Source organism: Acipenser ruthenus, chromosome 4 (genome assembly GCF_902713425.1).
Source record: "Acipenser ruthenus chromosome 4, fAciRut3.2 maternal haplotype, whole genome shotgun sequence".
NCBI lineage: Eukaryota > Metazoa > Chordata > Actinopteri > Acipenseriformes > Acipenseridae > Acipenser > Acipenser ruthenus.
Window position 1 is genome coordinate 62,776,921 of NC_081192.1, and position 13,828 is coordinate 62,790,748.

The window sequence follows — 13,828 nt, forward strand, 5'->3', positions numbered from 1 at the left end:
CATATGTTTTTGATCTCAAGGTGTCCCCTAATGAAGGTTATGAAATACAAAAGATACTGTCATTTTAAATATGAAAAAAATGGCACAAAAAAAATCTGAAATCTGTTTTTATTATTTTATTGCTATTAATTCAAGGAAAAACAAAAATATGCATAAATTCAAATTTTTTCTAGAAATATAATTGACTTTTCCAGTACATAATAACATTGTAGATATCAAACACAGTAAACATACAACTGAAGGTAACAGTATACCTCCTTATACAGTACAGCATTTTAAACCTTAAAATAACTTCAACAAATTTAACTGGCAGGTTTACACACACACACGCACACACAAGCAAGCACAGGATTCCATGCTTCTCCATCCATTCGACTTAAGGACTTCAGAGTAAAACTTTGAAGAAGTCATTCACACATATTATGGTCCAAAACTTTTTATTTTCCCCCAAAATAAATGCCACCTTTGATTTTTGTCCTTACATCTTTTAATACGGAAAGCTCTTCACTTGGAGCGCTCATACTAGTTCAGAAGCTAAAGAAAGCTTTTCAAAGTCAATACACTTTGATTTTTTTTATTATTATTATTATTTTATGGTTTGTTTGTTTGTTTTTTTTATTTTATGGTTTGTTTATGTTTGTTTATTTTTTATTTTTATTACAACTCAAGAAAATCAAATCAAAATGCATCCTCTATCTTCTCCTGCATGTCTGTATAATACATTCTTCAGGCATGCCAAAACCGCAGTACCTGCTGTAGGTATAACATTTATAAAATAAAAAGTAAATGCTGGGGCATTTTATATTCTACAACTATGGTTTGTTTCATCAGATGGTTGTTCTTTAACAAACAGGAAATGGTTTGCAATTGCACCACCTACTGGGACAAATTAGCAGCATAGGTTATTTCTGCTCATACACTGTTTTAGTACTGCCTCAGTGCATTCCTGAAAACTAGAAAATGAATGGAAACAAAATAGTGCATATTGGCCTTTTTAAACCCAACATGACTCAGACATGATTAATACCTTCTTAATAAATGTGTTTCACATTATACTTAGTGGCAAATGCTTTTGAAATGACTTTCTAGAACAATTATGATCACCTTTCTGACTTTAACACCTTTCTTTGTATAAATTCATACCCACTATAAACTTAAAAAAAATACATAATAATAATAATAATAATAATAATAATAATAATAATAATAATAATAATAATAATAATAATAATACAAAACCTGTTTTACATTCAAAACGCTGCTGCAATAATCCAAGCTTTAGAGTTTTGTTTTGAAAAAAAAAAAAATAATAATAATAATAATAATAATGACACTAAAACAAAGACATGTATCTTAAGAATTGACTGTGGCTTCTTGCAGGTTTTCATATAAACAGAACATTTTATACAACATTCACACTATTTTTTCTTTTTAATTTAAGATTTCAAATAAATATAAAAATTAGATGTTTTTGTTAATTAGCTGCTCTAACAAAATACTTAAAAAACACTTCTTTCCATTTACAAAATTCATATCCTTTTTAAAGCTTTTTTTCCTTTCTTTTTAAACATTTGCTCCAACAAGGTAAATATAGGCACAGACTCTCCAATCTGGTTTTCAATGTTTTGCTACAAAAAAAAAAAAAGAGGACTGGCTAAGCTAGTCTTGTAAAAGAAAGCATATACACAACTACGCAAAATGAAAACCATTCTTTTCAATGTTACCAAAAATCTTTTAAGTGATATGGTGGTACTAATTAAGAAGTAATTCAGTAAACATTGCAAGTGCTTCTTGCGAGTCTTCAGTGCAAAACTAGAGATCAACATTATGCTCTTTGACTGACTGTTTCCCTCACCTGTGATATAGATGAGTTTTAGGCACACGTTCTCAGATTAACTAAACCCCTCCCCTGAAGAAGTCGAAAAATCTTAAAACACTGGCTCTCGGGAAACTAATTTTATTAAGAAACAATAAAGCGCCTTTGTGGTGTCCAGCTGTTTTAGTCTGCAGAGTCTAGAGTCTCAGGATGAGAAGGAGGAGCATACTTAAGCCGAAAGCCACCTACAACAGGAAAGAGACAATTCTGTTAACAGGGCACTGCATGAAGGGAAAAAACAAAAGAATTAGGCAGGGCCTCACTCCTCCGACAATCCATAAAAACCTAACAGAAATCCAATTGGATGACCATAATATAGAATATTAGTAAATATTAATGGTAAAATATTGAAGTATCTTAAAATTAAACCATCCCAGTTTACAACCCTTAAAAGGCAAGTAAACTATTTAACTTCTATGAATTAATACAGCCCTTTAAATATAGTTTGTTATATTAATGCTCTGCTTGAAATGAATGTATGTTGAAGGAACAGAACACCAATGGCGCTGTTGCACGAGGGAGCAAGATCTGGAAACACAACGAAGACCGTAAGACAAAATCCTCTTTCTGGGGTGCTTCCGAGTGAAAGTTCTGAATTTATTTGGGTTTTACTCCCTCGCTGATTTACGATCCATGATGTTAATAAATACATTTAAAAAAATAATAAATACAAAGAAATCAGATCAATTGTTAATAGGGATTAAGCTGAAGAATAAATTGCAGCGATAAACACAACAGTGGATACAGCAAAGGTCACATGTTTCGTAAACACTGCAGGGTGTTCAGTAACACTGCAATAACAGAATCATTAAATGATCGCTTTGATTATTTGATGTAAATGTTTAATATAAAAAGTATAACAAAAAGTTATATAGGCCAATTAGTATATTCTGAATACCATAATACCCTTACACCTTTGGTCCCTTTGGTGACTGAACATAATACTGGGAATGAGAATAGGCCATTAGGTTCCGTTTCCCCACCTAATGCAATAGACCTGTCTTTATGCCCAGGTATACACTACAAGCACACAATGTGGGTAATCCTCTGGTATTATTTATTAAGCGTTATACAGCGTTTTCCACTGTCTGTTACCAAGGAAATCAAGCCAATCTGAAGATCAGGATAAACAGTGTACATGTGCACAGCTTGCAAAGCTTCCAACAGAAACTTGACAAGAGCACATGAGAAAGGCTGTTTACTACAGAGTGCCATGGGAGAACCCAGAAACCCAGATGGTGTAACAGCTTGATTATTGTATCTGGCGTATTCTCCAATGAAGGACGATCAAGTGTAGGTGGTGTAAGATCAAGTTTTAAACAGAGGATATGCCAATAGGCTGGAAAATGAATAACTGAATTACATCAGAACAGAGATTTCGGGCTTCACAGGTAGGCGAATGACAAAACGCATGAGGAATTGCAAGCAAACTGCAGTACATAAATCTTGGATCAATTACGCTTTTGAAGATATATTTCAGATCTACTGCATATGCTACATAATCTTTTGCAAAAATATTCAAATTAGATACATTTTTTCATCCGATAAAGTATTTTCTTAATGGATTTGTCTTTGTTTGGTTTGTGCTGCATAGGGATTGACTTCCAAGTTCAAGTGATGAAGCCTCAGACAGGTAATCAGATATGAGACACATTTTTAGCCAGTCAACTTTGTGACTGTTTTTTTGGTCATTGACAAATCATGTTTAATATATTTTTATTTGTCCAGAACATTACTTTGAGTAAAAGTGCTGTGAAATGTTTTGAATATACACATACAGTCTGTGAAAAAGTATTTGCCCCCTGTCAGATTTTCTGCATTTTTGCACATTTTTCACATTGTATTTGGTCATATTTTTTTGTGAGTTGTAGTAGTATATAGAGGGAGTCTGAGAGAAAAAAATGACACCAAAGTCTGGTGCTTCTTTCATTTGTTTGGTGTGCAAGGTAATCAAACATGCAATCTTCAGGTGTGAAAAAGTTATTGCCCCCCCTAGTTAACTCAACCTAATTAAAGGGATGACTAGGGTCAGCTGTTTGAGTACCTTGGTTAACAACCAGGCCTGATTTGGGCCAGCCCTGCTCAATATAAATCTGACTAACTTTGGCCCTTACCATCAGAGTGAAGTTGTCAGCACACAGGTTCTAGAGGCACATCATGCCACGAACAAAAGAAATTCCTGAAGACCTCCAGAAAAAAAAGTTGTTGATGCCTATCAGTCTGGAAAGGGTTACAAAGCCATTTCTAAGGCTCTGGGGCTCCACCAAACCACAGTCACAGCCATATTGTCCAAATGGAGAAAGTTTGGGACAGTAGTGAATCTTCCCAGGAGTGGCCGTCCTGCCAAAATCTCTCCAAGAGCAAGGTGTAAAATCGTCCAGGAAGTCACAAAGAACCCTAGAACAACATCCAGGGATCTGCAGGCCTCTCTCGCCTTGGCTAAGGTCAGTGTTCATGACTCCACCATCAGAAAGACACTGGGCAAAAATGGGATTCATGGCAGAGTAGCAAGGCGGAAACCATTGCTTACTAAGAAGAACATGAATGTTCGTCTTAACTTTGCCAAAAAGCACCTGGATGATCCTCAAGAGTTCTGGAACAATGTTCTATGGACAGATGAGTCAAAAGTGGAACTTTTTGGTCGACATGGGCCCCATTATGTCTGGCGAAAACCAAACACTGCATTCCACAGTAAGAACCTCATACCAAACGGTCAAGCATGGTGGTGGTAGTGTCATGGTTTGGGGATGCTTTGCTGCATCAGGACCTGGACGCCTTGCCATCATTGAAGGAACCATGAATTCTGCTCTGTATCAGAGAATTCTACAGGAGAATGTCAGGCCATCTGTCCGTGAGCTGAAGCTGAAGCGCAGCTGGGTCATGTAGCAAGACAATGATCCAAAACACACAAGCAAGTCTACATCAGAATGGTTGAAGAACAAGAAATTTAAAGTTTTGGAATGGCCTAGTCAAAGTCCAGACCTAAACCCCATTGAAATGTTGTGGCAGGACCTGAAACGAGCAGTTCATGCTTGAAAACCCACAATTGTCACTGAGTTGAAGCAGTTCTGCATGGAGGAGTGGGCCAAAATTCCTCCACGGCACTGTGAGAGACTAATCAATAACTACAGTTATTGCTGCTAAAGGTGGCGTAACCAGTTATTGAGTCTAAGGGGGCAATTACTTTTTCACATGGGGGCATTGGGTGTTGCATAACTTTCTTTAATAAATAAATTAAATATGTATCAATTTTTGTGTTATTTGTTCACTAAGGGTCCATTTTATCTAATATTAGGTTTTGGTTGAAGATCTGATTACATTCATTGTCAAAAATATGCAAAAATGCAGAAAATCAGACGGGGCAAATACTTTTTCACGGCACTGTACATTTGATAAGGTAACGGTCATGCCAGGTAGCAGTCAAGTATTTTGTTTAAAATTCAAAACCTTCCAATTAATCTGTATTAACATGAATTCATCATTTATTTTAAGACTATATTTAAAAAATAAACTAATAACAAAGCTGCCTAATTCTACTTGTTTGAGTTTGAAATGTACATGTTGAAAAATGATAACTACTTGTGCCAAAAACCTGCTTTATTGTCCCAACAAGCATATTGACTTGTGCTTTTCATTTTGCTACTTCGGATAATGCTCAATGACCAGCACTTAACATCGTGCACTTATAATTGTCGATATATTTTCTGTTTCTATCTTTGATTTATGTGCTCCACTTCAAGTTTTGTTAGTTTTAAAGGTTTTGCTTTCTTTAGCTTTTTTTTTTCTTTTTAATGTTTACTATGGTAGACACACTCAACATTCTTTACAGAGCAACCAAAGCCTTCACCAAACAAAATCCTGCCCACCAAACTGACTGGCAGTAGCAAAGCTCCTTCTCACATATTAGGGATGTAGCTTATTACGACTTCACCATACTGTGTAATGTTCCTTTCTGAACAGGGCTGAAACATGTTGTTGATAACATGATTTGTATTGGCAGCATATGGTGAACACACTATATTTCAGCCTCCAAATGTGCTTTTGTAGTTAGAATGACCTCACCCACCCCCCATTCAGGTTACCTTGTTGGCTGGCCTCTATTGATGGCTGCTTGCAATCCTGTGCGTAGTGTCCGCTGGTCCCACAGTTGTAGCAGGAGATGTTCCCATTCTTCTTCACTGCCGCTCCGTTGGCAGCGTTTGGCATCATGCTAACCGTCTGGTACATCAGTGGGTAGAAGCGACCGAAAGCAGCCATCTGCTGGAGGCCATAGTTGGCCTGGTTGCCAAGCATGTGGTCTGTGTGTGCGTGCAGCAAGGGGCCGTTAGGGTAGGGCGAGTGAGCAGGTGGGAAGAAAGGCAGCTGTGTTGCACCGTTGCTCTGGTGCGCCTGGTTGAGGTAGCTGCTGTTGCACAGGGACGTTAGGTGGAAGAGTGGCTGGACGCTGAAGAGCTGCCGATGCAGCTGGGGGGTGAAGAAGAAGCTGGGTGGGTGGTTGCTCCCACAGCTGCCCCGGCACCCGCAAGCCCCACATCCCAGCTGTTGCGGAGGTGGATGCGGCTGCGGCTGCTGCTGTTGTGGTGGCTGATGGGGTCCGGCAGAGCTCCCGCTGCTGTCAATGTAGCAAGTGCTGTCGCTCTGAGCTGTACTGTGGGTGAGAGCCGGGCTGGGGCTGGGCACAGGTCCCGGGGTGTGAGTGGGAACAGCTGGAGGCACCATGGCCTGCACTTGGCCAACTGCCTGGGGATGAGCGGGAGGAGGCGTGCCCGCAGCTCCCGGGGAGGACCTGGAGACAGGCAGGCCAAAGGAGGGCAGTGGAGCTGGCAGGCCTGTGGGCAAGGACAATGGCGGAGGCTTGTTGTGGGTTTGCATAGCCTCAGTATGGGGCATTGCGGGGGGCAGGCCTGACCCCATTGGCTCTCCGCTTGGATATCGTCCGGCTGTCTTCAGGGTGGACATGTAGGCTGAGTTAGGGGATATCAAATTGATGGCACCCACTGCTGGCTGATGCTGGGTGGTGATGTAGTTCTCTGAGCTCTGGCAGATGGGCGGGGCAGTTATTTTGAAGCGCTGAATTAGGGGGTGGACAGCTGGGCTGCCTGGTTGCTGCGGCTGGGAAGGTCTTAAGGCAGGTGGGAGAGATGTGGTATCTAGGTGCTGCTTCTCTAAGTCTCCGGCTGCTGCAGGGCTCACCATGGGCTCCCTCGTGGAAGGAAGAGCAGTGGGCACTGTCACCATCAAGCCCATTGGCTTGCCGTCTACTGTCTGTGGAGGGACCATTCCTTCGGGTTTGGGAGCACTGTGCTGGATCACACACTGGATGGGCGGCATGAAAGAGAGGTGGGTGAACTTCGAGGTACTCAGGTGGCTCTCTGGCCGCAGGACAGCATCCTTCAGGAACACAGCTTGCGTGACAGACCTTCCCTCAGCAGAAGCTGCACCCTTTACATTGCCAGAGTCTTCAGAGTTACTGTCAGTATCTGCAGGGAGGAAAGGGGTTCATTCAACATCACTGACAGACAATACAATATGTATTTTAACAAAACATTTGCCCTCACAAAATAACATGTACCCAAGTCAAAGTGGAGGTGCTGTTGCAGTTATACCAAAACTACTGTGCACTAGAAAACTTGAAAACAATGTGGCAGTGAAAGATTCTTCGACAAGTCACATGACCACAAGATGTCACAAACTGAAGGGAGCTGTTAGATTTAAACTTTAAAAATACCAAGTTGGCATATCAGGTAGTTTGATATACTAGCAGTTTAAAAACTAGTGGAGGTAGAATGACAATTACAGGGATACTTAATGATCTGATGTTTGCAATACTGCAATAACAACAAGTTTGTGATCCGTGGTCTTGCTTTCAATGCCATGCAACATTCTTTAGTAAAAGTATGTCTCTGTAAATAGTTTTTAGCCCTACCAGTACTTCCAAAGCTTGGTGTATTTGGTGACTCAAATGTGCATACAGCTAAATTATTTGTAGGTTTAATTAAATACCATGACATCTTACACATCGAATTATACTGTGATCCTCAATAACTGAAACATTTGCACACGTGTAGATTCCTACCCTTGTCATTCTCGTCCTCACTTTCAAAGCTCTCCCTGCCATCGTGCCTGGGGCTAGAGGGGGAGCTGTAGCTCTCAGAGGATGTCTCTCCACAGGTGTCTGGACCCGAGCCAGCATCCAGCCTGGGATCTAGAGTCGAGAAGGGATGTACAGATAACAACCATTCCTATACGACAAACAAAAAATGCATAATGGGTTTGGTCTCATAGCTGTCTTATTGTCGGACATCTACACTATAGTGTACAAATGTATTGCAATACCTGCAAATAAATAAATTAAGAGGGCCACCAGACTGACATTTATCAGATCCTCTATAAAGATATATTAAATCAAGGGCACCGGTAATCACTTGCTATTTCAAGGAAATACATTAAGCCATTTTGAAGAAATCATGACTGCCACCAGGCAGCCATTTTCTCTTTGGAATGCAGCAGCTAGGTTTGTGATGGTATACATTGTGGTATCTCGGGAGACTACTTAGGAATTAATAGGTGGATCTTAACTTTTCTACGAATAGAGCTGATAAAAATTAACATTATATTTCTAAGGTAAAAGTATATGAAACAAGACAAATCCAAAAGTTGTTGGGACTGGTTTGATAATTGTCTTTTGTTGTGAGCTCATGTTGACTGGTTATTTTTGGTCAAATAAGGCTGTACTTAAAGCTATTCAATGTTAAAAGACATGTCGACATTGTTTTTGGAGCAGTTGGTTTCCACACCTTGTGTTGTCAAGACTTTGGAGTAGGCAAGGTGGAGCGCAACCTTGGACCTGCACTCTGCAAAGAACAGGCAAACTGCAGAGAAAGCCTGTAACTCACTCATGCTTAGCGAAGATAACTGCCACAAGAAGAGACATTTTGAGAGTCAGGAATTTCAGTTCTGCAGTATGCATAGGTTTGAACAGCTTAGTGAGGGCTTCTTGCACCACACTGAAGTGCCATAGAGAAACCAAGTCTTTCCTGGGGGGGCACAGCCTACACGCGCCCTTCAGGAACTGAGTTGCCAGGAAGTGAGTTTCTGGGGACAGTCAATTTTCACGTGGCAAGATGAAATGGCAGCCAGGTAGACTTTTAAGGTCAAGGGGGTCTTGCTGTCAACAGGTTTTGCAGATCGGGTCTTGTCCTTGTGACAGATGTTGAGCCATTCAGGGGCCAGAGACACAGCTGTAAGCAGCTCATCTGGGTGCCACAGGGTCCCCTAAGCCTGACTCAGGAGATCAGTAGAACCTCCTGGGCCAGTTCGGAGCCACGAGAAGTACTTGCGCCTTCTCTGATCTGGTCTTCTTCAGACACCAATCAACGCTAGTGATGGGAAGGCATACAGCAGGTGGCACACTGCTTTCGAACAATCAACCACAGAGGGCACTGACACACCTCCGCAAGCCTGTACCTGTTCCCAAATCTGCCTGACCACGTCTAGATGAGGAAGTCGCAACTCCGAGCTGTACGGGCCATCCCTAAAGAGGAGGTCCACTCCCGTTTAGTCTCCCTGGCAGGAGGACTGTCTTTCGCGAAAGTAGGTGGTCGTGCATCCACATCAGGATGTCCTTCCTGGCGATTGTTAGTTACTGCTCAGCAAAAGGAACGAAGATCCAGAGCTTGCGCTGCAAACCCAGAAGGAGATCCAAATCTCTGGTAAACGAGTAACTCAAGTCGACGGCTTCCCGTGGTTCTCTGGACCGCAGGGAGACGAAAGCACACAGACCTTGGGTTGCTTAGTAATGATATTATGCCAGACAAATACTTATACAGAGGATAAATAAAAGCTGAAAAAATGCAACAAAGGAAACTTTTTCCGAAGGGAAAAAATGTATTTATCCACAGTCGAAAGACAAGAGTGAGCTCCTACTCTAATGAAGGCTGAGGTAAAAGTGACGCACGTTCTGGCAGAGATACGACTGTGGCCCAGGAGGCTCATTCAATCTCAGTGAGAGGAACCACACAAGGTTAAATCCTTTAAGTAATGGCTATTTTCCCCATACTTGAAGGAGAACTACAGTGTTATTTTAAACATTGTTGATGGACCCTTTTTATCCAATTAGGTCAAGGGGCAGGCTTGCAGTAGGATAGGTCACTACCGTTTTACTTAGCAATATGCAAGTTTTGTAAGAACAGCCATTCATGTTAGTTAATGACGAATGATCAATCTGAAGCAAGTTTGAACTTTGTTAGGTTTATTATAACGATAATTACTACAAAAAGAGAAGACAATTCTGTGCTTCTGAAGCCCTTACCTTTCCCAGACTCTGATCGCACAAGCTGCACTGGAGCAGGTCTCAGGATGCCATTGGTGATGTAGCTTATTCTACTGTCTCCTTTCTTCCCCTTCTCTCTGTAAAAAGAAAATAGACTGGGTACATGTCTACTTTCTTTTTGTGCCTTGTATCAAGGATTTGGCTAGTGTGTGTTTTAAAGGCTCAAAAGCAGTGTCTAAATGTCTTTGAACTGAACCCCCACCATGCATCTGTGGTTTAAAAAAAAATATATATATATATATATTTATACACTATATATATACTATATTATACATATATATATATATATATATATATATATATATATATATATATATATATATATATATATATATATATATATATATATACACATACAGTGCCTATAGTAAGTATTCACCCCTCTTGGACATTTTCAGTTTGTTGTGTTACAACCTGAAATCTTGATGCATTTAAATGGGATTTTTTTACACAACCTACTCAACACTTTTTTTTTTCCTTTGATTAACACAACCTACTCAACACTTTGATGAGGCAAGAGAATTTTTATTGTGAAACAACAGTTAATGAAAAATAAAAAAAAACTGAAATGTCTTGGTTAGATAAGTATTCACCCCCCCTGGGTCAATACTTGGTAGAACCACCTTTGACAGCAATTACAGCTGTGAGTCTTTTGGGGTAACACTCTACCAGGTTTTTACATCTGGATCATGCAATATTTCGCCCATTCTTCTTGGCAAAATTGTTCAAGCTCTGTCAAGTTGGATGGGAATTGTTGGTGGACAGCAATCTTCAAGTCTTACCACAAATTCTCAATCGGATTCAAGTCCGGGCTTGACTGGGCCACTCTAGGACATTCATTTTCTTGTTTTTAAGCCACTCCAGAGTCGCTTTGGCTGTGTGCTTGGGGTCATTGTCCTGCTGAAAGGTGAATCTCCATCCCAGTCTTAGGTCTTTTGCAGACTGAAGCAGATTTTCCTCAAGGATTTGCCTGTATTTAGCTCCATCCATTTTGCCCTCTACCCTGACAAGCTTCCCAGTCCCTGCCGATGAAAAGCATCCCCATAGCATCATGCTGCCACCACCATGCTTCACAGCAGGGATGGTTTTACCTAGGTGATGTGCTGTGTTGGGTTTGCGCCAGACATAACGCTTTGCATTTAGGCCAAATAGTTCAATTTTTGTTTCATCGGACCACAGAATCTTTTGCCACATCTTTTCAGAGTCTCCCACATGCCTTTTGCAAATTCCAAGCGGGATTTTACATGGGCTTTTTTCAAAAATGGCTTCCTTCTTGCCACTCTTCCATACAGGCCAGATTTGTGGAGTACCTGACCTATTGTTGACACATGGACCGTTTCTTCCATCTTAGCCATGGAACACTGTAGGTCTTTCAGAGTTGTCATTGGCCTCTTGCTGGCTTCTCTGACCAATGCCCTTCTTAGCCGGCTGCTCAGTTTGTAAAATTATTTACAAATAAAAAACTGAAAAGTCTTGATTGCATAAGTATTCACCCCCCTTTGCTGTGACACCCCGAAATAAGCTCTGGTGCAACCAATTGCCTTCAGAAGTCACATAATTAGTTGAATGGAGTCCACCTGTGTGCAATTAAAGTGTCACATGATCTCAGATTAAATACACCTGTTTCTGGAAGGCCCCAGAGTTTGTTAGAGAGCGTATCTAAACAAACAGCATCATGAAGACCAAGGAGCTATCAAAACAAGTCCAGGATAAAGTTCTGGAGAAGCACCAATCAGGGTTGGGTTATAAAAAAAATATCCCAAACTTTGAACATCCCCCGGAGCACCGTTAAATTCATTATTAAAAAATGGAAAGAATATGGCACAACCGCGACTCTGCCTAGAGAAGGCCGTCCACCAAAACTCAGTGACCAGGTAAGGAGGGCATTAGTCAGAGAAGCAACCAAGAGCCCAATGGTAACTCTGAAGGAGCTGGAGAGATCCACAGCTGAGATGGGAGAAACCGTCCATGGGACAACTATAACCCGGACGCTCCACAAAGCTGGGCTTTATGGAAGAGTGGCGAGAAGAAAGCCATTGCTGAAAAAAACCCATATCAAATCCCGTTTGGATTTTGCCAAAAGGCATGTGGGAGACACAGCAAACATGTGGAAAAAGGTTCTCTGGTCTGATGAGACCAAAACTGAACTTTTTGGCCTAAGCGCAAAACGCGATGTGTGGCGCAAAGCCAACACTGCTCATCACCCTGAGAACACTATCCCCACGGTGAAGCATGGTGGTGGCAGCATCATGTTATGGGGATGCTTTTCATCGGCAGGGACTGGGAAACTGGTCAGGATGGAGGGCAAGATGGATGGAGCCAAATACAGGGAAATTCTAGAGGAAAACCTGTTTCAGTCTGCAAGAGACCTGGGACTGGGGCGGAGGTTCACCTTCCAGCAGGACAATGACCCTAAACACATAGCCAAAGCTACACTGGAGTGGTTTAAAAACAAGAACCTGAATGTCTTAGAATGGCCAAGTCAAAGCCCAGACCTCAATCCGATTGAGAATCTGTGGCAAGACTTGAAAATTGATGTTCACCAACGCTCCCCATTCAACTTGACAGAGCTTGAGCAATTTTGTCAAGAATGGGCACAAATTGCACGATCCAGATGTGCAAAGCTGGTACAGACTTACCCAAAAAGACTCACAGCTCTAATTGCTGCCAAAGGTGCTTCTACCAAGTATTGACTAAGGGGGGTGAATACTTATGCAACCAACAAATGTCTTTTTTTTTTGTTTAATTAACTTTTGTGTCGCAATAAAAAATATTTTGCACCTTCAAAGTGTTAAGTATGTTGTGTAAATCAAATGGTAAAAATCCCATTTAAATCCATTTTAATTCCAGGTTGTAACACTACAAAATGTGGAAAAATCCAAGGGGGGTGAATACTTATGCAAGGCACTGTATATATATATATATATATATATATATATATATATATATATATATATATATATATATATATATATATATATATAGAAATAGCTTGTAAAGACACTGTCTTAAAGCAAGTGGTCTGTGTCAATAATATGGGTAGATTATAAAAATGTTGCACTGAGATGGTTAATGTTAACTGGCTATCAGCTGTAACTGAACTTTGAGATAATCACAGAATCTTTATAGTTTGTGCAGAATACCAACTACAAAGACCCAATGTCAAAGCATGTGGTCTTTATTGTTCATATGGCCAGAGGCTAAAGCCATGTGGCAGTGAAAGGGTTCATTTTAAATGGACAACATTGGTAATAAAGCTTAAGTAAGAAAATCAAAGAATCCAGCTGTGTACCAAAAATGAATACAGTACTGGGCCTATTAGGGGTGTGCTGATATTTGTGAATTGCCTTTAAGCAATATTTAAAAGGTATCGGCACACCTGTTTATTAATGTTTATTTCAAAACAAGACAGTTTACGCCCTTCGTACGGCAGTAAAAATGTCGGCACCCAGGATGAGAGGAAAACTCATTTCCAAATCGTTCTTTAAAACACTCAATGTGAAAATGAAATGCCATTGATTGGTACTCAATAGTAGAAGGTGAGGGAAGGACAATTGTTCATGTTGAAATCAACACATTCATAAATAGGTATGTTTTTATTTATTTATACCTGCCGATGA

At 40.6% G+C, this 13,828-nt stretch overlaps 1 protein-coding gene across 1 annotated transcript in view; it reads right to left on the reverse strand.

The window, feature by feature from the left end:
- Positions 1-101: 101 nt before the first annotated feature.
- LOC117399392 (zinc finger CCHC domain-containing protein 2-like) overlaps positions 102-13,828 on the reverse strand; it is an 83,514-nt gene continuing 69,787 nt past the window's right edge. The window contains exons 10-13 of the mRNA XM_033998506.3: positions 10,188-10,285; positions 7,953-8,081; positions 5,959-7,356; positions 102-2,061 (exon numbers count right to left, since the gene is read on the reverse strand). Coding sequence (XP_033854397.3) covers positions 2,000-2,061; positions 5,959-7,356; positions 7,953-8,081; positions 10,188-10,285 — 1,687 coding nt within the window. The 3' untranslated portion in view covers positions 102-1,999. The remainder of the gene's footprint in view (positions 2,062-5,958; positions 7,357-7,952; positions 8,082-10,187; positions 10,286-13,828) is intronic.